We start from the raw sequence: 26,714 nt of genomic DNA, 5'->3' as shown, positions 1-26,714 counted from the left end.
TCATCTTGCGGTCGTTTGGGAGAAGGCGGAGCTGCATCACCGAAGAACACAACGAGTCTCCTGTGGCTGGGTCTTTGGCAGCTTTCACAGAGCGAGATAAGTAATCTGTGCTTAATTTTTGCAGAGGAAGCCCTTAAAGATACGGTAAGCCTTGACTTTGATAAACAGAGGCCCCCTAATCACCACTTAGATTTCCCTGAGAGGGTTTCACAGCCACATCCACAGGAGTCTACGGGTGAGATAAAACATTCTCAATTGCCACAACCACAACCACCATTACTCCGTCTACAGTCAGCTGCGCTGGAGCTTAGGAGAGGGAGGTTACTGAGAAGTCTGGGGCAGCCATATCATGCAGTCTCCTCTGACAAAATCTTGCGTAGTGCCCCAGAACTTGTTACTAAACTGCCGGATATACAGTTAACACATATACCAGCACCTACATCATCAGCGGTGGCGGATATAGTGGAGGGGGAAGCAAGGGGATTCTAGTTACTTCGGATCCTCTTACTACAACTTTGACAGGCCAAGAGGGGTCAATAAAGGCAATAGCTGCCTCCGAGTCTACTGCAAAAACACAGCCCTCCGTTAGTAAAACTAAAGCTACCGGCAAAAGAGGGAGGAAGAAGAAAGGTGCACTGCTAGAAGATAAAGTTGAGGTATTAGGTTCACCTAATGGGGTGGTTGACCACACCATAGTAGGTGAAGATAAAAAATCCTCCTCTTATTTAAGCACAGAGGTCAAAGGGAGAGGCACCAAATACAGCCCGAAGTCCAAAACTAAGACAAAAACTAAAGTGCAGAACACTGCATCTGAGAAAAACCCCAAGATTACCCCCTCCTTACGCTCCTACCTTAAAGTTATACCCCAAATACTGCATCTGTCAGGGGATCACACCATGTCAGCCGGTCCTGAAGTGGAAAGTTCTCCTTTAATCGATAAGATTTCTTCCATTCAGGATTCTGAGGCAATAGAGGCAATAGATCAAGGAACGGAAGAAGGGGTTATAGAACCTGAAGCCAGTGAATTAAGTCAAGGAGAAGGAGATGGGGATAACGATAACGAGAAAGGTCAGGATCACAATCTTCTCTCGTTCGAGAGGAGTCAGTACCAGTAGCAGTACCAGTTCCCGTATTACAAGATTCAGAAGTCTTGTTTGTCACTGAGGCTGCCCCTAGCGGATCCAATGAAGAAGCAGGAGCAGTTGGGGGAGATCTTTTTGATCAAATTGAATATTCTATAGACTCACTCACAGATCAATCCAAGTCTGCGGCCAATGATGAAATAACACCAGCGGCTATACTAGGTATGTTTTCAGCTCTTACGTTGGAAATAAGGAAGGGCTTTGCGGAGACTTCTGCAAATCAAGCTGCACATCAAGCTGAAATAAGAAGCTACTGTGAATCCCTTGAAAATAAAATCGAGGGACTCGCTATTAGAACGGGAGTCATGGAGGAGACTACAGGAGCACTCTCTATCTATTTGGGCCAGGCGAAAGTAGATATTCAGAAGCTTTCTAGAGAGGAGCAAGCACTCAGTGAAAGGATGGAGACTTTGGAAAACAACGCGAGGAGGGGGAATCTCCGAATTTTGAATGTGCCTGAAGGTTCAGAGGGTTCAGACTTAAAACAATTTATAACGGGCTTGCTAAAAGAGTCCCTGAGTTTAGACCTCTCCCTAGAAGAACTAGCATTGGATATCCAAAGAGTTCACAGGTATCCCTTTAGACGTAACCCCCAGAGATCTAAACCCCGTAAAATCCTAGTAAACTTTCACACATACGTTCTGAAAGAACAAATACTTAATCTTGCGCTAAAACAAAAGTCGTTGGTTGCAAAGGGGTTTACATTTTTAATATGGTCAGATCTCTCAAGAATTACCTTGGAGAAGCAATGGGAGTTTGGGAGGCGCCTGGAAGCGTTTAGAGCAGCGGGTGCCTCAGCTCAATTAACATTTCCTGCTGGTATGAAAATAATGTATAACAATAAGATGACCAATATTAGAACAGTGCAAGCAGCGAATGAACTCCTGATGCAGATGGGAAGCAATAAGAAGTCTTAACTATAAGATTCAGTAAGAATAGCTAGTGTCCATGGCCACCTCTTGACTTCTCTGAGTTCTTATGCATATAGTGTAAAATTAAATTCTCCCCAAGAGATAATAAGTAATATAATTAATTGAGTGTCACTATTAGATTAGTGTCTATATTTTCTACATTTAAATAGGTGGGGTTTCTCTCCAGGAGTTCACGGAGGGGCGCTATCAACCGGACATTGCACCCGTTAGATATCGCAAGGGTTTTCCAGGGAACGGGAGGGGGGAGGGTGGGTGGCACGTAGCTAGGGTAGGTGGTGGGGGGTGGAAAAAAGTAAAAATGTCCTCAGAAAGCCAAGATATGATAGTCTTTATAGAAAGAAAGTGGTATCGCAATCTTATCAAAAGAGTTTTAGACAACGATGGGTCGGTCTAGTCCTATCTGCTTATCTCTCTTTTTGGTCGGATTAACATAAAATATTTCTCCTGAAACATTAATGGCCTGCGCACCAAACCAAGGGCAAACAAAATGATGCAATATTTACGAGATCTGGATGCGCAGGTCATTATTCTCCAGGAGACTCATTTAACACATTCAGAGACGATGGATTTAATTAAAAGAAATAGGCGGATAGACTTTGCAGTCTCAACTACTCAGGTCAGTAATACTAGAGGGGTATCTATAATTTTCAAGAAAGGAGCTAAAGCTAGGCTGCTATCTCAACAGGTCAACCCAGGTGGAAGATGGGCCATAGCCTCCGTGGTAATAGCGGGCTCTAAAACCACAGTTTTGAGCTACTATGGACCAAATCAGAATGATCCTACCACATTGGAGACTATGTTTTCACATTTGCTCTCCTTTCCTGAGCCAACTATAATAGCTGGTGATTTTAATATTGTCCTAAACCCAGTTTTGGATAAATCCCCTAATAGTCGATCTTTAGCTTTATCAAAATCTAGGTTAGTGTTACATTCTGCAATGAAAACAAATGGGTATCTTGACATATGGAGGGAGAGGTCTGGGGACCAGCAAGGAGTGTCTTTCCGGAATTATAAATATAAACACCAGTCAAGGATTGACTTTATCTTGATCAGCCGAAGGCTGGCGGAACCTGTAAGATCCATCGAATATTTACCTCTGCATCTCTCAGATCACTCTGCAGTATTAATGGACCTAACCTATGTAACAGAGAGATTGCCTCCTAGATGGTCCTTTGATCGTTCACTTCTCTCTTCACCTGATGATATATTATATCTCAATAGAGAAGCACACAACTTTTTTCTTATCAATAATGACTCAGCAACTACAAGGATCGTCTGGGACTCGTTCAAAGCATTTTTAAGGGGACTCATAACAGCGAAAGTGTCATACAAAAGGAAGCAATATAAAGAACAAATTCTGTCCATAGAGGAAAAGATAATAAATCTCCAATGTGTTATTGACAGTAATACTGGGGCAGATGAGACCATTATAAATAATTATAAAAAAGAAATGGCGACCTTGAAAGCCAATCTGGGTTCAGTATTGAATCTTAGATTGCAGCAGAGATGGGAAGCAAGCAAATTAGCCCATTTTGAGTACAGCGAAGGTGCAGGTAAAATGCTCGCGTGGAAGACTAAATCAGATCAGGTCGGGAACAATATTGCAAATATCAAGGTGGGCAACGATTCCTTTACATCAGATATTGAAATTAGAAGGGCCTTTAAGCTTTTTTTTTAGTCCATCTATAAGGAGGACATTGTAACCCGATCTGAGGAGGTCGACGATTGGCTAAGTCATATGAATCTCCCCAGTCTTACATATGCTCAGTCTCAAGCATTGGAGGATAGTATCACCGAAGGAGAAGTTAGGGCTGCTATAAAAAAAAGCAAGAAGGGAAAGGCAGCGGGGCCGGATGGGCAACCTGCAGAAGTTTATAGAATTTTAGAAGATGAGATAGCCCCCTTCCTTACTAAGATGTTCAATCAGATCCTTCTTGAAGGTCAGACTCCCCCGTCATCATGGGACAACGCATCAATTACACTCATACTGAAACCTGGGAAGCCTAAGGACGCCTGTGAATAATACAGGCCCATATCAATTTTAAACGTGGACTATAAGATCTTCACCACAATTTTAGCCTCTAGGTTGGCCTTGGTAGCCCCAGCAGTCCTCCACGTAGATCAAAAAGGATTTGTAAAGGGCCGACAACTATATGAACTGACATACGACTTAATAGGGGCAATAGATATCGCGGTGTCACAGAATTTTCCCTTGACTGCTCTTACTCTGGACGCGACCAAGGCCTTCGACAGGGTTAATTGGGTGTACCTGTCGGGGGCCCTGGCTAAATTTGGAGTGGGGAAGAGATTTTGTCGTGTAGTTAGTCTATTGTATGCCAGTCCATCGGCAAGCCTATTAATTAACGGGGAGTTGTCAGACCCCTTTAATATAACTATAGGGACTCGGCAGAGTTGCCCGCTTTCCCCCCTTCTGTTTGATTTTTATATTGAACCTCTCGCACAACAACTGAGGAGAGAGAATGCCATCATTCCTTTTTGTCACAGAGGGTGGGAAAAGAAGGTGGCGTTATACGCTGATGACCTGCTCGTTCTTACATCAGACGTAACAACTGCTCTCCCGGTTATATTTGAAACTGCTAAGGGGTTTGGGAAAATATCAGGCTACCAGATCAATACATTAAAAACAGAGATGTTGGTCTGGAATGACAATCCGGGTTCCTTGGAAATACAGGAGGGTGAATCATTACGATATCTGGGCCTAAATATCATAAAAGATATTAATAAGCTTGCCACAGTAAATATTATAGCAATCCTCAAAGAATGTAGGAAATTAATGCAAGCATGGTCCAATTATCCTTGAGAGGGAGGGTTAACCTCGTAAAAATGTCCATTCTGCCCAAACTTTCTTTTCTTTTTAACACCATTCCCCTTTATTTTGATCAGACTCACATAACCAAAATACAGTCAGATATCACCTCTTTTATCTGGAACAAAAAACTACCAAGAATAGCTTGGAAGAAGCTTAGACGGCGATGGGAGAAGGGAGGATTAGCCGCACCAGACGTAAAATTATATTTGTGGGCTTTTCAGCTATCACACATGCGAATGCTTCTAAAAAAACCTACTGACTATGGGATAGGATTAATGTTTTCAGCCATGTTGAAAAGGGAAGGCCTCAGCCAGTCGGGATACTTATTTAAATTTGGCAACCCGAAATTCTTCAAAAAGATCAAATTGAAGGTCCTGCTCGGTTTGGCTAAAACCTGGTCTGAGGTAATAAAATCAATTAAACAGGGGTATTACTGCGATAAAGCACCGCTTTGGGGAATACCTGATAGTCCAGCCTGGTTGGAAGATACTCTAGCCACTCCCTTGAGAGAGGCAGGCCTTAAGGAATGGGGGATCTCTTTTACGAGGGGGACCTGCTCTCATGGGAGTATTTACAGAATAAAATAGGTCCAACTCTTTCGAGGTTTAAATACATACAAATGAAAAACTGGACACTGGCATATAATGATCCACTAATAAAATGAAATAGGTTTCCTCTTGGGGGGCATAGTCAACTAATAACTAATTTGGTAAGTATCCCTTCAACCAAACGTGAGATCTCACAATGGTATAATCTCCTACCAGATGAATCTGATGGGGAATTTAAGTTACCAACTCAACTTTGGGGTGACTTAATAATGAGTCAAGACATACAAGAACTCTGGTCTACCTCATTTGAGATTTCAAAAAGTATGGTGAAACCCTCTTGGCTTCGCAGAACCCATCTTTTCACCCTTCGTAGGGCGTATTACTCTCCCCAAAGATTATCCAAATTTGCCTCAGGAAATTCAGTGGCATGTGCAAGGTGCGGGCTGATTGCAGCTTCAGATATTCATATGTTTTTTGAATGTCCCCGGATTGCATCATATTGGGAGGCCATAGGTAAGACTCTTACGGCATCGTTAGGTCTCCCAATTATCATAGATTTACCATTAGCGATCTTTGGAGTCCTGAGGACAACTCAAAACATAGCCAAAAGCCTGGTCTTCTACACGGTCCTTTTGGCAAGGAGAGAGATCTGCAGGAGGTGGAAGGATTCTCTCCCTCCTTCCCATGGGGATTGGTTGACATCTACTTTACAGACTGCACGCATGGATCTAGCCAGACCAGGAAACCAAAACAAAAGGGCCTTTTGGCATTTGCTTGTATGGGCACAATAAAGATCCGTTTTTTTTTCCCCCCGGGTCCAATGATTATACTACTATGGTGCCAAAATCCAAATGTTGCCCGGTCACAGCCCGGCCCAGGCCCAGCAGTAGGCCTCCCCATTGGAAGCCAAAATGGATATCAAGCTGAGACAGTTGAGGGATTTATGGCCTTCCCCTCGAAATGAATTGATCCCTCCCAGTTATAATACTGTGTCAACTGTACCAATGCTTATTCTAAATGGCTTTCTGAAACCATGGTGGATATGAGGACAAAAGAAAAAAAAATGATGCTTATTAAATGCTAATAAAAGAAATTAAAATTAAAAATGCTCTTTATTTGAAAATAAAGTTAATAAAATAGATTTTGAAATGACAAGCTGGTCCTGTTTATTTTAAGTCTAGTTACCATCAGTTAATCCATTGCCTAGGTGACTTAATTAAATGTTACCATTTTATACACATGATAATGAAATACTGCAGTTGTATATAAAGTGTAAATAGTTTTTCTGAATAGTTCTGATTAATTAGGTCACATGATTCAGTTGGCCAATTCTTGTCTCAGTCATTTATGGGCCTTGTGAAGAGTATTTGATTAATGGTGAGTATCATGGTGTTGGGTAGTGTTGTTGAGACAGAATTTCTTTAGGCCCGCTGGATCAGCCACGTAAGAAAATAATTAGATGGTATATTACGTTATAATGACTATGCTTGTGGTCTGAAGTATAATATTATGAGACCTCATTTCTGCAAGGCATTGGTCACGTCCTGGTTTATGTTCTCTCTATGATACAGTGGAACTATAAATGTTTGTATGTTCCTTCAAGTCTCTATTAGTTCTCATGAAGGGCAGTGTCATACGGGATCAAACAAATTGCTATTAGTCTCAGTGTTCCTAAAAGCCCTATATAACATTGGTAATCTTTGTCAACCCTTTTGCCTAAAGATGTAATTATATGTTGGACAAGAGTGAGGCATCTTCCCTGTTGGTTGGGAGATTATGTGTGTAGCTGAAAGTGAGGTAGGTACGCTTGATTTCACAAAATTTTGCTTTTTATGGTCTCTTAGTTCTTGAGGACATTTGCCCATATATTCTTTTCCTTTGTTCATTTGTTTCCTCTGTTTGTTATTTCTTTCCCAGTTGCTAAGGGGATAAGATGTTTTGTGACCTTAGTTATCAATAAAATGTCCACATCCTGTGTCGCTCTGTGATGACACTCGAGGCTGTTAGATGCCAGCAGCAGCCTAGTCTGAGAGGATCACCACGAGGTTGTTAGTGCAAGAAACATATCTGAACATAACGTACCTCGGGCAAGTTCCATAGAGCACAGTTAGCAAGACTCACTGAGAGCAACCTATCATAGTTCTTCTTTAAGTCTGTTAGAGATGCTTGCAGGTCTTCTTTTCATAAGGAGGTGCCTCCATTGGTTGGCTCGTTACTTCTTTCATCTTTTTTCTTGCAGTCCTCCTGGTTTGGATTGATGATTCTTCGTGGAAAATCAAAGAGTGGCTCTTGCTCTGCTGCTTGTGGTACAGACTGGGGCACCTCTGCTCCGAGAGGTACTTAACCACGCTGCAATTTCACTTTCTCCAAATAAAAATGCTATTCGTTTTTATCAATGTATCAATTATTAAAAATGATGCATAGAATTACTGAAAAGTGATTTCATTATATTTTAATAAAAATTAATATTACCTTTTTAATTTAAAAAAGTTCTTTATATATGTTAAAATAAAATAAATACTGTTTTCTTTTATAACCATTAAAATAATGTAACAATATTATCTAAGGGGTATTATTTTAAGTCCCTATCTCCATTATTTTCTATGTGAGGGTGTTGCAGCACTAGTGATTGGCCATGTGTGGTGATGGACTTACTCCACTCCTGAGCTGGAGTACATTAACTACTGCTTTGTGTCTTGTCTGGCTGTAGTAACTTTCAAAGTGCAGTTAGAGAACAGCAATGGACTTACTCTTACTCCCAAAATCCCCTTTAACTCCTTCTTACTCTTGCCTAAAACCCACCTATTTGGCCGTACGTTGGCCCCATTTATCAACCACTCCCCTGCTCTACCCCACATTTAATGCTAAAGACTAAACTTACGTGTGAGGATCTCCCCATAGAAAAGATAGACGAGGCGGAGGCAAAGGTTTACACTAGTAAGTTTGTGAGCAGCCTTTTTGTGGTATCTGGTTCTCAGGGCTATGCATCTTTCCTGCTTCTCTGCCTTGCTGCTCAGCCAGAGTGGATGTGCTGTGGAATGCTGCTGCATGGTGAGGTAATGGAATGTTGGGGATGCCTGGTGGATGAGTAGCAGTTGGGAGTATGGGCTGAGCAGCAAGGGAGCGGCTCCTGGTGGGGCTTCATTATATCTATTTATCTACATCTAGAACATCATCAATAAACCTTCATCATCTATCTACACCTCGACTATTGAACGTATTTACGATTATTACATTTGGCAACGAGGATGGTAAGAATCTACGGGTATCTTCCTATGGATTACAAATTTTAATTCTGAAGAAACTACAAGGTATCTACAAGAACCTCTTGAAACTTTAAACTACGAATTCAAAAGCATACTGGCACCCCAGAGCTGCTCCTGGTGGGGCTTCATTTTATCTGTCTATCTACATCTAGAACTCCATCAATAAACCTTCATCATCTATCTACACCTCGGCTACTGAACTTATTTACGATTATTACAATTCAGTAGAACATGAGTAGTGCTAATGTAGAACTACTAAACATACTACAAAATGCAGTTTGTGAATAGGGTGCAAACCTTTCCATTTACGCTCATGTATGTGCTTAGATCGCAGCATTTTCTTTATTTGCACACTTCTGACTAAAAGTGTGCATTTCGAGACGCACATACAAACATAAATGGGGTTTTCATACAAACGTAACTGCTGTGTTCCTAACAGGTGTGTGAATACTTTAGGCATTTCTGTTTTTCTTTTCTAATTGAGGAATCTTTTTACTATGAATGGCACCCATTTCAATTTACAACCTCAACACCCTGGAAAGACTTGTGCACTTTGCCTTATTGTGTTGCTACTTTTACCTAAATTCGGCTCTCACACGTGTGATGGTGGATTTGTGTGACTAACCCCAGACGATATTGATTTGTGGATGTTGTACATAGGTAACTTCTATTTTCCTAGACACTCTGTGGGAGCCCTCTGACTTCTGCAAAGGCAATTGGATTTTACTAGTGCAAACTGTATACAGACGGGCAAACAGTGCACGCAGGCACACGCCGATGGTAATCGGCCATTCTGATGAAATCTAAAAATAACCATGAATAAAATGGCCTGCAAAAGGAACTTTTCAAACCGCTGGCTCAGTCATGAAGTCATGCCCTTCCTGTTAATGCCCTACAGAGAACCCGTCCTAACCCTGACCTCCGGCTTGGTGGGCAGGGAGGCATCGGCAGGGCACCGACCCAAAACAAAGCCGTGGTAATTACTTGTGACAGATGAGAGGCGGCAAGTCGCTTTGGCTGAAAGGCACACGGATGCAAACATGGCTTTCCGGCACGTGCACAGGCAGCCACTGAAAATAAGCTGCTACGTATCCGGATAGGCGCGAGCCCGCTTCCAGCGAGAGCGGGGAACAGGGGCCCAGGGTTATTCCGAAGGTATCAGCTTTACTACGTGAGGTATTTTCTTGGTTGTACACCGGCAATTCATGAGAATTTGTTATTCACCATCTCACAATATTTATTGATCGACAGAACTGAGCTTATTTCATTCCTCGCAGAAACAGAATCCAGGAATCTTTAAATCCTTCTCCAGATTAGAAGTGCTTTGGCATTTTAGACAGTGAAAGGCGGATTTCTTAAAGACAATAGTGATGCACGGCCCACGACGTGTAAGGTTGATAGTTGCATCTCGACCTCCACTCACACTGTCACACACACACTTTAGTGCATGTAGCGCCTGCCCTTGAGACAAGGTAGAATTTTTGGTGTGCTCTCGTCAGAGCCAACTTTCCTAGGCAGTGGCACCAATAGTCTGTAACTTGAATAAACCGTGTGACTTGCCCACCATGGAAACTGGTAAAGCATGCATTTAGAGTAGACCTCAAATTTGCAAGTGGTGGCCATCTCGGAATAATAATTCTTTAAATGTATGTTCATATTAAAGTAAATAGAAATAAAAGGGAAAACACATCTGGAGTTAAAAAAGGTTTCAAGGTGTTTTATGCAATGACTCATGCCTTTCAAACTGATCATGCATCACTTTATAAGTCATTAGCCACATCAGTAAAAATCCATTACAAATAAAAGGGATTGGCACAATTTCCTGAAGGCCAGGTCATGCCAGCACAATTCAAGAACATCTTCATCGGCATAATAAAGAATAACACTATTTGTTTTCAAATATTTAATTATTAAAAGTTTTGAATGGGGCCCAGGTTGCAAGGCAGTATTCACAGATCACGTGTAAATTAATTAGTGACTAAAAAATGGCCTTTAATATTTCATTGCTAAACCTCACAATACTCTGCAATCAAAACCCTTTGAAAAACAGATCATTGCAGCAAAATGCACGTTTATAAATATGGCCAGACAATGGAGATACCTTGGATGTCCACAGATATCTCTGTTTTACTGTTACAACACTGAGCCAAGGAACTATGCACATTATAGTGCTTGCCTTACTGTTCAGAGCATCAAACACTTCATCCCAGAGGATGATTAATTGAAGCACTGTTTCTTTCCAGACTGGACCATAGAAATACTCTTCTCAGGAGGTTACTGACAGCTTGTCTTGTCCACTGAAAGCTCCCCTCTATGTAGAGACCCTACTTTAAGCATTTTGACAACAAAGCCCCATATATATATGTCAACATTTACAAGCAGCAAAGAGTGAATCAGAGAAGTAAATGGGGTAATTTAGTTTCCCTATTAACTTGTATTAAATGAAGGCAATTGTAATGTTCGCTTTAAAACTCGGTAGTCTCTCGCCTAACCAGAAGCATTGGCATGTATAACACATCTTCAAAACGGATTGCATCGGAGGGAGAACACATGGAGTCTCCTAAATAGCTATCACAATACAAGTGTTCTTTGGTACAGCACCAAACCTTAGAGCTTCAATGCCTATGCTCAAGAAACAGTGTACATTAGGACAATCCTTCACAGCTGTTCCCTGAAAAGCTGGAACTTACTCTAGGGTGTTAATCTGGTTACCCTAACACTGTTTTCAAATGAAACCTGAAGAAACTTCTGTTGAATCGTCTGCTTTCCAACTTTCTGATGCCCTTTCAGGGCTGTCAGAAGGGACGGGTAGGGAGACATTATTTCCCAGGCCAGCCCTCTTTCAGAGCCTGCTCTTTGCCAGAGCCCTGCGCTAGTTTCTGTATGGACTTAAAATTAGGCCTGCCTTTTTGAATAAGGACGAGGTAGTTTACACCACTAGATGGCACTTGTTGATGTAGCACCCATGTCTTCTCTTTCCCTGGTGGACATGTTTTATTAAACTTAGAAACAGGTGCTCACCCTACTGGAGGCCCTAAGGAACTTGTTGATTCAGACCCCTCAAACATTTCTGACCTGCATGTCCCATCCTACTGAAACTACTTCAACTTTTTTTCCTCTTACCTTTCCTCTACAGCTTCATCCTCTTGCCAGTCTTCCCCTCACCCACCACTTTTGATACGTATTCTCTGTTTTTCCACACCGCCTTCCGAATACATTAATATTTGACCTGATGATCAGGTGCAAACTTCTTTTTTTCCTGTAAGTACACCTCTCTTGCACGATGTGTGTAATTACTTCTTCCCCTTTTATAATTAATTACAATTCTTAAATCTGTATTTTACTAAAGGCTTCATCCGGAGTAACATGGTAACTTTCAAGGCAGGCACTAACATTTTGGAACACAAGAATTAGAGGGACAAGGAGAAATCAAGGTCCAGCACACAAACTCCCTCATATAACTATAATCAAATAAAGTATGCAGTTCCCGTCCTAACCTAGGGTGACACTATTCGGGAACCTTATTAAATAAGTGGTCAGTGAGTGTGTTTTACTAATTGGAGCAAGGCCCGTCACCCACCCAAAAGGATGGCATGCTTCATCATCGGGTTAGCTGCATCGGCTCTGCAATGCACAACGGGCCCCTAAACAGGAGCTCTTTCCTGGAGATCTTTTTCTCAGTTTGCCTTACAAAAATGAGTCAAGAGATGATGACAGTGTAGACTTGTGAAGTAGAAGATAAAATTAACCCAATTAGGAGTATTTTATTCTGGGGCTTCCTGTTAAAGAATAAAATCAACAGTGGATTTACTGGGAGATGGTTTGCAATAAATGAAAGCCATGAATGATTGAATAACTAAATAACCATGGTTTGGCCCCAATATAAGAGCAACATCTTTCCCCATCAGCCCTTTGCGAAAAAGCCCTAGTAACCCAACTGCAATAATAGATCTTAATAGATCTTAATAACCCAACTAGATCCTTATTCACCCAATAGTTCTCAGTTTGATTTTACAAACGATTCAGCTCAAAATACAATAACATAACATATGAAACCATAATATATCATATCAATACATAACTTAAAAATGTATTTTTGATATTTGCTCGTTCCATGCTCTCCAACTAGCAAAAAGAACACATGATGGACGGAATGCTGATCAAATCAAACATTCATACCCAGTCAGAGATCTGGTTTAATCCATCGTTTTTTTCTCACCATGCCACCCTAGTTTGGATCCAGCCATATGTAAATCAGTCTTGACCCTGCTCCCCATGGGAACAGTCCAACCCGAACTACCAGGCCACGTCCTCCTTGGACTGGAAACAAGCATCCTGGGACCTGTTTCAGGGTATCACCCCTCACCTGCCAGGCTAGCTTGAATTTGGTGGCAGGGGTAAATGCTTGATTTGTTCAGCATTCCGTACATGATCTGTTTTCTTGTGTGCATTTGTCACCCTAAGTGGGATGGGTATGCCCAGACGTGGGTCTCGTGCTCGCTATGCCACTGGATTCAAGCTAACCTGGCTGATAAGGAATGATACCCCGAAGCCCGCCCCTAGATGCTTGTTTCCGATACCAGAGGACCTGCCTTGGCAGTTCGGGCTGGACAGTACCCATGAGGATCAGATCAAGACTAATTTGCATGTGGCTTGGTCCAAACTGGAATGGAGAGCAAAAAACACATTGGATTTAACCCAGATCTGTGACTGGGGTGAATGTTTGATTTCTTCAGCATTCCATCCATCATTTTTTTTTTGCATGTTCTCCAACTAGGACATAAATACACATTTCTTACATACAGGTGTGCTATTGAGCTAAAAAGAAATACATGTTGGTTCAACAACATTCATGGCCAGGCTTGAGCAGGAACTCACAGGTCTGTGCTATTCTTGACCTAGATGCCTTTGTAGTTCTCAGCTTGAGGAGTGCTCCATTTTATATATCAGCGACTGATTGCCGTAATACACTTGCTTCATTATGCTGTTATGAGATACTCTAAAATGTATAATTTGCAGCAGTGAAGGTAATAGAATGTTTTCTTTGTTGCATATCCCCTGCTCACCGAATCCTATATATCCGAAATTAGTTGATACTCTTGCGGCATGTATTCTGTGAGTAGCACTGTCGACCTAGCATATTCTTCTCTTGGATGTAAGAGAATTAACAATAATTAAATATCTGCTTCATCAATTTTTTATTTGTCCACATTGTCCACTCATTGTTTCACAGTAACCTGCAGCAGTCAACACTGCCACAGAGAGAGCTGCCAGAACTGCAAACATTTTCAGAGAGGTAGTCTCTGCTTCTAAATGTAAATCTATTAAAGCAACGCATTTGAATGAATTATAGAAATGTATTGGGCTAGCCAGCATTTCCTATTTTTTTCTAGATTAAATATCCCGGACAGTTGTCATGTCAACAAGCTTCATCAAAGCTTAAAACTGTGGTCCACCTCTGTAGCATCAATTTTCCTGAGGGGAGTCTATATGTTCCCAAAGTCTTATAACACCTCAAACAACATTTGATGGTTGCAGCTTATTCTGGCTGTTGCCGTGTATTTTTCCAGTCCTTCTAGCCATTATGTTCCATGAACTGGACAGACATCATATCCTTCTGAAATTGCTGTCTTTAGCAAAAGAGACTCCTCTTCTTTATGCAGGGAATCCCTGGAAGCATCTTCATCTGTTTGTCCTTCATATACCTTGTGCCAGTTAAGGGGCGTTCACAAAATTGTAGATCATGCTGGAAAGAGAACAGAAGAAAAGGGAACAATTTGAAATTTTTTAATTGAAATGTAAACATGATCATGCTTCCTTGCTTCTCTGTGGTTCACTTTGACTCCGAAATATCCCAACATTGACTTCAATAACACACAATTCCAATTGACACGCAAATCTATTTCGAGCAACTGCTGGTTTAGAGTCTTTGAGCAGAAATGTGTTTATAATGATTAAGCAAGATACGATTTAAAACATCATTTAATGACAACTTACCAACTCAAAAAAATATTTACTTCTAAGGCTTATCATTCGGTTTACCGGTCAGACTGGCTCTGAAATTCAGTGCTCAAGGCTGGCTACTGATATTCAACAAAATGATAGCATGGTTTCTTAAGGCCCTCATTTATTGAATTGCTTCCTGTTTAACACTGATGTGTAACCACTGTCTTTACTCTAGGTTCATCATCATTTGTACAATGCCTGTCACATGATTAGATATTATCAGGGGCCACATTGCAGACACAGCCTCTGGTGGGCAACAGGTGTGTGGGTGTCTGTTATTTGCACTCCCTCATGCCACAGGTGTTTGTTGGTCCATTAGGAAGCAGACCATGCCCTCAATATAACATATCTTTCCTCTACGACAGTAACTACGGATAGTGTTTACGAGTCTCACTCCACTCTGGCATCTGCAGACCCTTCTGTTATAACGTGAATGACACAAATAGTGGAACAAAAAATATTGTGGAGCATGAATATCGTGTTAAGAACATCATGACAACCAAAATATTGTGGAACAGAATATCTAAGGTAAGAATATTGTTTAATGTATTTAATATTCTTTGCTTTATTATATGTGCAAAAAAGAGATATTTAATTAACTTAATATATCTTAGATAGTATACTAATATTAAGTGTTACTACTGTTTGTATAATTGCTATTATTTTATAAAATAATTTGTAATTCAAAATATGCAATTTAATGTTCTTTAACCCCTTTAGTGCTTCGAACGTCCAACGGTCGTCGCGTGCACTACCTCGCTAGTGCTGCGCACGACTGTTGGACGTCCGAATCCCGTTAGCGCAATCGAACGTCCGCACTGGGGCGGAATGTTCGACGCGCTAAACGGCTTTAAATTTAATTATTAATTTATAATTTTGTAGGGAGTTGTTGATTTTGTAGAGGAATCTGGTGGGAGGTTAATTGAATTTTAGTCAATTTATATTAAATTTAATTATGTGTTATTGTAAAATCCATATTTAATTGATGTATAATTATGTGAGTTGTTTAAGTGATTATTTGTTATACTGTTTATTTTATTGTAAATTGTATGTATATTTTATTTTTTATAATGTTGTTAGTAATTATATTTTAGAAGCAAGTTGTTGGTTTTGTAGGAGGTAGGGTGGGAAGATACTGAAATAATATTATTTTAAATTAATTGTTAATCTTTATTGTTAAATTGCTAGCTCTGAAATGTTTTAATTGTTTATTTGTTATGCAAATTGTTTGTTTAATCTGAGTTATTTTTTCAATTCCTACATGTTTTCAATATTAATATTTGTGTAATTTAATTTTTACGTATTACTTCTTTATTTTATTAGTAGTAGTTTAATTTAAATAGCGTTTTTTTCAAGTGTCAGTGTTTTAATGGTTGTAGGGGAGAACGTGAATTTACTTATACTAAAGTAATCCCGATAATGTCAAACTTCCCAAGAAGGTGGCACGGACTCCAAATGATGCGGTGCAAAAAATATTCAATTTATTAAATATTAGTTGAATATATATATATATATATATATATATATATATATATATATATATATATATATATATATATATATATATATATATATATATATATATATATATATATATATATATATATAAAAAGAAGCAGAGAACTCTGGGAAGCTCTCAAGTGTAGGTGGAAAGCAGCTCCTGTATTGTAGAGTGTCACTTGTTTTGAGGGTGCTCTATACAGGAGCTGCTTTCCACCTAAACTTAAGAACTACCCAGAGTTGTCTACTTCTTTTTTGCATAATTTATGTGTCACTCTATGCCTGAAAAGTTATTGTTTTGACATACTGGGTGCTCCCTTGTGTCTGGACAAAGCTATACCTCTCCGAAGAGGTCTAATGAGAGCAAAACGTGTGTCAGGGGTTGCTTTTATTCATTTCAGGTTAGCTTGGTTAGTATTTTACCAATTCAAAGCTGTAATACGGTGCCTGGAGTGGTACAAGGCTTTTGTCATTTTACAGCTCAGCATGGATAGCACTGTGCTAGTCTCTGCTTAAAGACTTTGCTGTAGAAATGGCAAAAGACTTTGTCCCTGTCTAACTCAGCGTGGAAGGCACTGTGCTAAACCTATGCTTAGAGACTTCGATAGAAAAGCAGATATTTGAGGAGAGCAGATCTAAAGTGTCACAGGTGTTGAGAGTGCTCAATACAGGAGCTGCTTTCCACCTAAACTTGAGAACTACCTAGAGTTTTCTGCCTCTTTTTTGCATAATTTATACATCACTCTATGTCTGAAAGAGTATTGTTTGTGTATATATATATATATATATTTCAAAACAGTCACACTCACGTCCTTTAGATGCAGGGACAGTGTGAAGTACGGACACAAAATAGCGTGTTCCAAAGTTTCTTTAATCAGCAATGGCAAACAAAAACAATGTCTCTCGACGCGTTTCGGGGCTCCTCCCCTTGGTCACGAGTCCATGTAAAAGGACACTAGAAGTTAAAAACAAAATAGGGCAATACATCTTATATACATTTTTTCATTTTATACATTTACCCAAACAGTTCTCTCACTGGACAAAAACTACAGATAGCTCAATAAAACTTGAAAATTTCTATTCAATCATCCTAGATGTACTTCCATCTCTTCGTCGCAGTTATATCCATTAGGGACCATGGTTTTGTATTGAATAATCATTCTCGACTCTACTCTGCGCAAATTCTGTACACGATTGCCGCCTCTCTCATCAAATTTCACAGTACACAACACACAGAAACTCAATAAGTTCAAATTTTGGTTGTGATGACTATTAAAATGAAGCGCTATAGGATAAGATTTGTCCATGTTGGTAATAGCACGTAAGTGCTCAAGCACTCTGAGTTTGGCTGCCTTAATGGTGCTGCCTCGAAACGCGTCGAGAGACATTGTTTTTGTTTGCCATTGCTGATTAAAGAAACTTTGGAACACACTATTTTGTGTCCGTACTTCGCACTGTCCCTGCATCTAAAGGACGTGAGTGTGACTGTTTTGAAATTGATTGGGCTTGCTGCCCGGTACGGACCGCTGTTGTCAGAGGAGGGGTTATAGCGGAGTGCGGCGGCTGCTGCGCTTTAAATGTATATATATATATAGGGCTGAGTATATGGAGGAAGCGCATCGCCACCTTAGTGACACGGAATGTTATGAACCCTGTGATTTCAGAACGGTCAAGAATATTCAAACAGCTTACTGGAAGCAATTGAATGGATGGAAACGGGATGGTCTTATCACCAAGGAAGAAATGAAATATCTGTACAAAGATCATCCGGTTATACCCAATTTGTATTTCATACCAAAGGTCCACAAGGTAATAAGACCAGTACCTGGGAGACCCATAGTTTCTGCTATCCAAAGCTTATTTGAAAATACTTCCAAGTACATCGATCATTATTTACAAGACTTTGTGTCCACCCTACCAGCTTACATAAAAGACAGTACAGATTTTCTGAGAAATTTGGAACAATGCAAATGGTCTACTGATTTCCTACTAATCACCATGGACATTGCCAGCTTGTACACCAGTATATCACATCACGATGGTTTAAAGGCTTTAAGTTACTTTCTCGCCAAAAGACCTGTAGAATTGCACAGACACAACAAAATGTTGTTAACCATGGTAGAATTGTGCCTCAACAATAATGTCTTTTTATTTGATGACAAATTGTATAGACAGCTAAGGGGGGTTGCCATGGGGGCTTGCTTCTCCCCGACCTACGCGGGGCTCCACGTGGGTTGGTGGGAGGAGCATGTCCTCAGGACGCAATATTCTACCATTTGGCAAGAGAATATCATTAAATATATGCGTTATATTGATGATATTTTCATCATATGGCGAGGGAGCAAAGATGAGGCTACCAACTTCATCAATGCCATCAATGTCAACAATGCCAACCTCTTGTTTACTGCAGAGATAAGCGAGACCAAGATCAGCTTTCTGGATGTACAGGTTAGCATAGTCAATGGTGCTATTACAACAGGCCTATATAGGAAAAGTACAGCGGGGAATACCATTCTCCACGCACAGAGTTTCCATCCGGGGCACACCACTAGATCTATCCCTTACGGGGAGTTCCTTAGAATTCACAGAACGTGTAGTTCATTAGAACAAAGGGATCTCCACCAATTAGAGGCAACGCAAAGGATGGAAGCGAGGGGCTACAAACCTAGTGCCCTTAGATCGGCCATGGAGAGAGCCAATAAAGTGGATAGATCGAAACTTTTGCAGGCCTCTAACAAGTCTATAACTGTTACTGAGGATGCAGTTGGCCACAGTGATCCTATCAGATTAATCACAGGTTTCAGTCGACAGGCAAACCAAATTTCTAAAATAGTCAGGAAACAGTGGTCAGTTATTCTTACAGACCCAACGTTAAAACAGATAATGCCCAACAAGCCTGAAGTCACCTATAGGCGAGCTTATAGCATGAGAAATGCTCTGGTGTCCAGTTCCCCTGAAACAGCTAAAAAGGCAGATTGGTTGTCGTCACGGAAGGGTTTCTTCCGTTGTATTTCCTGCAGGGCATGTAAATTTGGTATCAATACCAAATCTTATACAACGCCCTTTAACGACAAACCCATTAATATAAGATCTTATTTCAACTGTAAAACAGAGCTAGCTGTTTACGTTCTCACGTGCTCATGCAATCTGAGGTACGTAGGAAGCACGAAATTACCGGTACACCAACGCATCCTACAGCACCTGAGAGCTATAGTGAACTGCGACAAAAACTATCCAGTAGCTCGCCATTTTGATCAATGTCATAATCGCAACCTTTCCCATCTAAGTTATTTTGTTATCGATGCTGTCAAAACTAGTAAGAAGGGAGGCGATTATGAGAAAAGATTACGGCAGTTGGAGTCCCTTTATATAGTTCGCCTCAACACCAAGATCCCGGGAGGTTTGAACATGGGGGAAGATCTCAGCACTTTTCTGTAATTTGCGGTAGTCCATTTGATTACTCTTGGACTCTTTACATAGTCTGATAATTTTGATGTCATCCCATTTTCCCTGTTTCCTGTCCCTTCAGTAGTATCTGTATGCGTCACATTTACTGATATGTCTCAGTTACCTTAAGCTTTATGATGAACCACCATGGTATTTGTCACTTACTTTGGCATGTGGACAAACAGGTATCATTATGTATTTACATATTTTAAATCACTGAAACAGTTTTGTTTTGGAATTTTTCATTCCCATCACACCCGTATGTCCTCTCTGTGATATAAGTAGGACATCGAAGCACTCCTTCACTCTTTTGTTATAATTTTTGTACATTTTTTTAAGCGGTATAGATCATTGGGATTAATATTATACGCGCTGGAACTCTCACTTAGTAATATATCAGTGTTAACCATGCCACGAATGTGCCACTTATAGGAATTTGGATGTGCAATAGAATCGTCAAATTATTTTATCCCATTGATTGTGGAAAACTTGTGCTTAAAAATAGTTTGAAGGCAGGGATTTGAGTTTATAACTCCGACGTGTATATATATATGAAATGCATATTTTACTTATTATGTATTTGTACAGTATTATAACTTTACGTATTTGCACGGTCAATGTTTACATCTCATGAAGCTGCTAAGCATTTTGCACTTTACATTTTACATTTTATATGTATCTATAGTCTTATTGTGTAAATTGTTGTATTTATACAGTTGACATGCGTATTTGCACAGTTATTATTATTATTTTTGCGTATTTGCACAAATAGTATGTTTACATGAACGCTGCTATTAATATGCGCTTTATGTACTTTATTCCCTGCTTATATAATGAAAAGTTAGCACAACTCCCTGAGTTAAGGGTTTAGGCTTCATTGCACAGCTATTCAATGTTGACGGCACTGACAATAACAGCTTGGCCTCACTGTAACATGGCCGAACCATTATGTATACATAATACTAATAGGTTGTAGCCCTAGTCCGTTCTTTATGTCAATGTAACTGAATTGAACGTTTTTTGGCGCGCTTGTACCATCAACCAATGTATTTAAACTATGCTTATACCGCTTTCCCGCTGACAGTGAGCAAGGGCGTCCACGCCCGAAACGCGTCTGTTTGGCAGTGTGTTGCACCTCCTGCACGCTATATGAAATAAAGAAAAAAGAATACCTTCGAAAAAGTCTGGCTGTGGATTTATCCATCTGTGTCTGCGTCCTGGGTTTGTTGTGAAAGCGTCGCATCAACCTCCGGCTGGAATCTATATATATATATATATATATATATATATATATATATATATATATATATATATATATATATATATATATATATATATCGTTACACGTTCCAAGAAATCGGTTCCAGGAAAAAACGGCCAGCACTCCAGTGTCGTTGTTTCTTAAGTTATTTTATTTCCAAACCCCCCCGGCACCCCCGACAGACGCGTTTCGCACAAGGCTTTGTCAGTGTCGTCAGTGTTCAAACATTTTCGCCATTTTAAACAGTCCGCCCTTTTGGGAGTCATAGACATCAACGATGGTAACAGAACAATTTAGTGGCGGACATCTTGTAGTGTGTATATACAAGGTTCCTACCATTGTTTAAATATGGCGATAAATAAAAGTGCTCAGTGCAAAAAATATAAAACAAAGTTTGACTTTTGACAAAATATGTTGTAAGACTGACACATATTTACAGTAATTACAATTTTGATACCTGAAGATCTACTTTACATATTTACAGGCGTCTCAGGTGTTATGAGGGGGTGTATCCCCTAATGCGTTCAAGGCACTAAATTATGCAGATTACATGTATGCATATGGTAAGTTATTCAACCCAAAGTACCTGACCTTTAGACGTCTCTAACTTTGTGTAGGGGTGTATCCCCTAATGTGTACGTGGCTCTATTGCGTGCAAATCATGTATATATATATATACATTTTACCTATTTACAACCCTGTACCCGCTATATACAAATCTACATGTTGTATTTACATATCAACGGAACAATTCTCAGCTAGGCTGATGGGTTGATGTTGAGCCCAATATGGGCTTATGATTATGCCACAGTTAGCCAACATAATTTTACTGGTATCATTGTCACTCTTTAGACTCTTATCACCATTACATGTATGAAAGGAATACGTATTCCACAGACCAACATTCAGTTACAGTTTACAAATATACAAGGAGTAATACCACGTTGTTTTCGCAGATTGATTATTTCCTTGCAGATCATGAATTTGCTATAGGTGCACCCACATTTCAGCATCATTGTTAAGACCCCATGGTGTCATTGTTTTAAGGTCCAAGATGTAACGTGATTCCAGTATACGTAGGGATCTTTCTCTATCCCCCCCTCGTTCTGTCTTTGGAACCTGATCAATACAATAGTACACTAGTAAGTCCCTATTGCTCTGGTGCTGTTCAGAAAAATGATGGGCTATCGGATATGTTTTATCCTTATTCACGATAGCCCTCATGTGTTCTAAAATCCTCATTTTTGCTGGTTTTATGGTGCTTCCTATGTAACGTTTGTTACAAGGACAGACCAAACAGTAGACTGTAAAATCTGAGTTACAGTTTAGGTGTTTTGTAATCTTTCTACTGGGTCTCTCTTCACCTGTTCTGCATGGATACTCCTTGACCTTCTTACTGAATTTACAAGCCTTGCAACGTAAGCAAGGAAAAAAGCCAACTATCTTGTTTGTCATCTGATTGGCATTAGTAGGGGAGTAATGACTGTGAACAAGGTGGTCCGAAAGAGACTGGCATCTCCTATATGTAACCATAGGTCTATCCGGCAACGATTTCTTCAGGATGGTATCAGTTTGTAATATGTGCCAGTTTCTTTTAAATGCTTCGACCAGTTCTCCAGACTTGTTATTGAATGTCGTAATCATTCTGACCTGATCACTCTCTTTCCTTGACTCTTTCACTAACAGAAGATCCCTTCTGTCAACAGTGTCTGCCTTGGTATTCGCTTGTTCTAAGATGTTTCTAGAATAACCTCTCGCCTGGAACCTATCGCTAGCTTCTTCCTGAGCTTTCTTAAAATCCTCAGTTCCAGAGCAGTTTCTTTTGAGTCTAAGGTATTCACCATATGGTACATTCCTTATCAGACTTCTAGGATGATGGCTGGCAGCGTGTAATACGGCATTGCCAGCCGTTGGCTTTCTATAAAGTCTGGTGTGGAGATGGCCATTATCCACAAAGACCTCTAGGTCGAGGTAACATACACTCTGATCACTTATGGTGCTGGTGAACTTGAGATTTAGCTCGTTATCATTTAGAGCTGAGACATACTCCTCAGCCGAGGCCCTGTCTCCCCTCCAAATGATGAACAGGTCATCAATATACCTGGTCCACATCAATATTCTTTCGTTCCATCTTTCATTACTGCCTCCCCATGCCTCGTGCTTCTCCCACCAGCCCACGAAGAGATTCGCGTAACTGGGGGAGAAGCACGAACCCATTGAGGTCCCTCTGATCTGCTTGTAAAGTTGGCCTGCGAAAAGGAAGTAATTATTAAACAGACAAAATCTCATCATACTTAGAATCATCTTGCTGTGTGCTCGGTATTTCGGTTGTTTTTGTTCCAAAAACCATTTTGTGGCACACAAACCCTGCTCATGATCTATGCATGTGTATAAGTTGACAACATCCATGGTTATTAGTAACATGTCTTTATCCCAGGAAATATTGTCCATGATGCGAAGAAAGTCCTGTGTATCTCTTACATAAGAGGGCAGGTCTTTAACAATAGGTGCTAAAAAAATGTCTATGAAGCGTGATGTATTTTCCAGGAGACTTCCGATTGCCGAGACAATCGGCCTCCCTGGTGGTCGTTTGGCATTTTTATGGATTTTGGGCAAATGATAGAAGGTGGGGAGCATGGGGGAATCACATTGTAGGAAGACAAATTCATCTTGGCTAATCATGCTCTCTTCTTTCCATTGTTTCAGTAGATTCTCGTATACAATGGTGCTCTTAAAATATTCTTCTCTTTTAACTGTGATATAGCATTCTTTATCACTCAACTGTCTGAGTGCCTCCTGTTCATACAGCTCCTTAGAGAAGATGACGATGTTCCCGCCCTTATCTGAGGGCTTAATCTCAATTGTTTTGTCATCTCTCAAGGATTTGATTGCAACCCATTCCTTCCTGGAGATATTAGAGGACTTAATATCCATTTTTCTGTTTGCCATTTTTTCCAAGTCTGCTGTCACTGCTTCATTAAACACGTCAATCGCGTCATGGGGTGTATTTGGTAGTTTCCTTGATTTCAGTTTTAGATTGCTCGGATCTCTGGCTTGTTCTAAAGAAAGTTCAGTCTCTTGGCCTGAGTTTTGTAAGTCTTGTGTTGGTGTAATCAAGATTTCCAAGAGATCATCTTCAACTGTCGCAGTGGTATTTTCTGAGTTATTCAAAGCTGCTTTCTCTGGAATTTGCATGAAGATTTTTTTGAACTTCAACTTTCTGATGTATTTTAACAAGTCTATTTTGGCATCCACTAAGTTAAATTCGCTAGTCGGGCAGAAACTTAGACCTTTTTTCAAGACGTTAATCTCATCAGTGGTTAAAATCCTTTTTGAGAGATTGATGACATTGTTGTCTTCAATGGTGATTACTTTCTTCTGCGATTGGAGGCACTGCGTGTCACCATTGGGGTGGTATTGTTCTGTGAACCTCCCCTTGTGCCTCTTCCCCCGCCTCGTCCTCCTCTTTGATTTTGTTGAGGGGGATGGTTCCTTAATTGTGGTCTCTGGCGGGTTTCCTTCATCACCTGATACTTGTCGAAAAAAGGTTCCCCTGTTTCTTTTTCCTTTGTTCCCGGGGCTAAGTTTTGTTCTCCATCTGAGGTTTCTACTTCTGACTCCTCAGTGTCCATATCCGTTGTCTGTATGGCCCCCTGAGCCAATCTCTTACGTGTGGCGTCAAATTTCCGTGCAAAGGTAAGAATTCTACCAGATGAGTAGTCTTGCTCATCCCTCTGGAATTTCATTTGTTTCCTTTTACGTATTCCCATTTCATATTCTTTGATCCTTTTACCTATTGCATTCCGGAGTTCTTCACAGGTTTTAGTGTCTTTGTCCTTGGCAATCTCGGCTTCGAGGTCAGTTATATCTTTCAGACATTTCTCACGGTCGCTCCACGCGTATTTCACAAGCAACCTCACCATCCCCTTGGAGGACTCTGCTGTATATTCTGCCCAATCTTTTAGAAGGGCAGGGTCCGGGTTTTCATATGAGGGGATCGTGTAAATGCGCAGGCCTCGAGGAACCCTGTTGCACTCTAGATATTTCTCAAGGGAGGTTGCCTCCCACCATTTCCTCACTTCTCGTTCCTGAAGCCGCTCTAGCTTCAGAAACAGACTTTTCAGATTGGTGGTTTCCTCAGTCGGTGGAGCCGTGCTCTTTCCTTTTGATGGTTTGTCTTTCACCGACATGAACATATTTGCAGCAGCCTCAAAAAAAAAAAAAAAAAATATATATATATATATATATATATATATATATATATATATATATATATATATATATATATATATATATATATATCCATATCCAACGTAAAAGGTTGCCCCAAGAGAGAAGCAGATAGTAAATTCACATTTATTAACGATCACAGAGCACACAGGCAAATGCGCGAACACCAGCCTCCTCAGTTCATAATTAGCCGATTTGCCAGACGCGTTTCGAGAAATGTATCTCTTCTTCTGTGGCAGCTTGTTAACTCATATGGTTTTCCTTGCACCTTTTATATCATCAACGTCCAGCCCCTGTGGGCGTGGCCAGAGGCTGGTGTTCGCGCATCTGCCTGTGTGCGCTGTGATCGTCAATAAATGTGAATTTACTATCTGCCGGCTGGTTTCTCTCTTGGGGCAACCTTTTACGTTGGATATATATATATATATATATATATATATATATATATATATATATATTTATATATACTTTTTTATTATTTCCTTTTTCTTTTTGTTTATATACTGTGTATCTTTTAAACAAAATATGATTTAATATTTTTCTGTTGTTAAGTATTCAAATGTTTTGTACTAAACAATAATGGGTTTGAATGGTATATCAAATCCTTTCAAAGTCCAACACTTTCCCTGCTGTTCCACAGATTTGAGCTGTAATAGTACTTGACTGACTGAGTGGGAATAGTAAATATAACCTCTCCGAATTCCAACACTGTCAATACTATTGCTAAGATTGAAGTGGGAATAGTAAATGTAATTCCTCCAAAGTGCAGTGCTTGCCCTACTGATGCTTGGACTGGAATGGAGCCCCTCTGAAGTCTAACATTTTCCTTACTTGTGCTTAGACTGGAGTCAAAGTAGTACTACTGTTGATTAGATTGGCATGGGAATAGAAAATCTCAGTCCTCCAAAGTCCACCAATATAACCTCTCCGAAGTTCAACACTATCCCTACTATTGCTTAGATTCGAGTCAGGATGCCTCCAAAGTCCTATGCTTTCACTACTGTTGCTTAAACTGGAGTGGGAATAATGAGTGTAACCTCTATGAAATACAACGCATTCCCCCTACTGTTGATTAGATTGGAGCATAAATAGAGAATCTTACCCTTACAAGGTTGGTTCAACACTTTCCCTACTGATGCTTAAACTGGAGTGGAAATAGTACATCCAAACCCTCCAAACTCCAACACTTTCCCTACTGTTGCTAGGACTGGATTTGGAATAGTAAATCTAACCCCTCCGAAGTTTACCACATTCTCTACTGCAGCTGAGACTGGAGTGGGAATAGTAAATGTAACCCTTTGGAAGCCCCACACTTACCCTTCTATTGTATTAATTTAATTTTAAATTGTAATTATGACCCCTCCAAGTCCAATGCCTTTTTTTTCTGGTACTGTTTGTTTTTCCAAGGTCCCTAATGTTGGGTAGATTGGATTTATATAAATAATGTCAATGCAGGGATCGTAGCATAGGTTCCGAGGGAGAGTGAAGCGGAAGATTTCAGACCAGGCAGGCAGCCATGTTCTGAACAACTTGGAGTTTGGCAAAAAGGCCT

The 26,714-nt window shown here is 40.2% G+C and overlaps 1 protein-coding gene across 1 annotated transcript in view; it reads right to left on the bottom strand.

Moving 5' to 3' along the window:
- Positions 1-12,956: 12,956 nt before the first annotated feature.
- The window catches only part of CNIH3 (cornichon family AMPA receptor auxiliary protein 3), an 831,126-nt gene continuing 817,368 nt past the window's right edge, over positions 12,957-26,714 (bottom strand). Inside the window, exon 6 of the mRNA XM_086925137.1 lies at positions 12,957-14,464. Within this exon, the coding sequence (XP_086781263.1) occupies positions 14,434-14,464 (31 nt within the window). The 3' untranslated portion in view covers positions 12,957-14,433. The remainder of the gene's footprint in view (positions 14,465-26,714) is intronic.

This window comes from Lissotriton vulgaris, chromosome 6 (genome assembly GCF_964263255.1).
Source record: "Lissotriton vulgaris chromosome 6, aLisVul1.2, whole genome shotgun sequence".
Taxonomy (NCBI): domain Eukaryota; kingdom Metazoa; phylum Chordata; class Amphibia; order Caudata; family Salamandridae; genus Lissotriton; species Lissotriton vulgaris.
The sequence above is the reverse complement of the archived record's forward strand: the minus strand, read 5'-3'. Positions and strand labels throughout refer to the sequence as shown.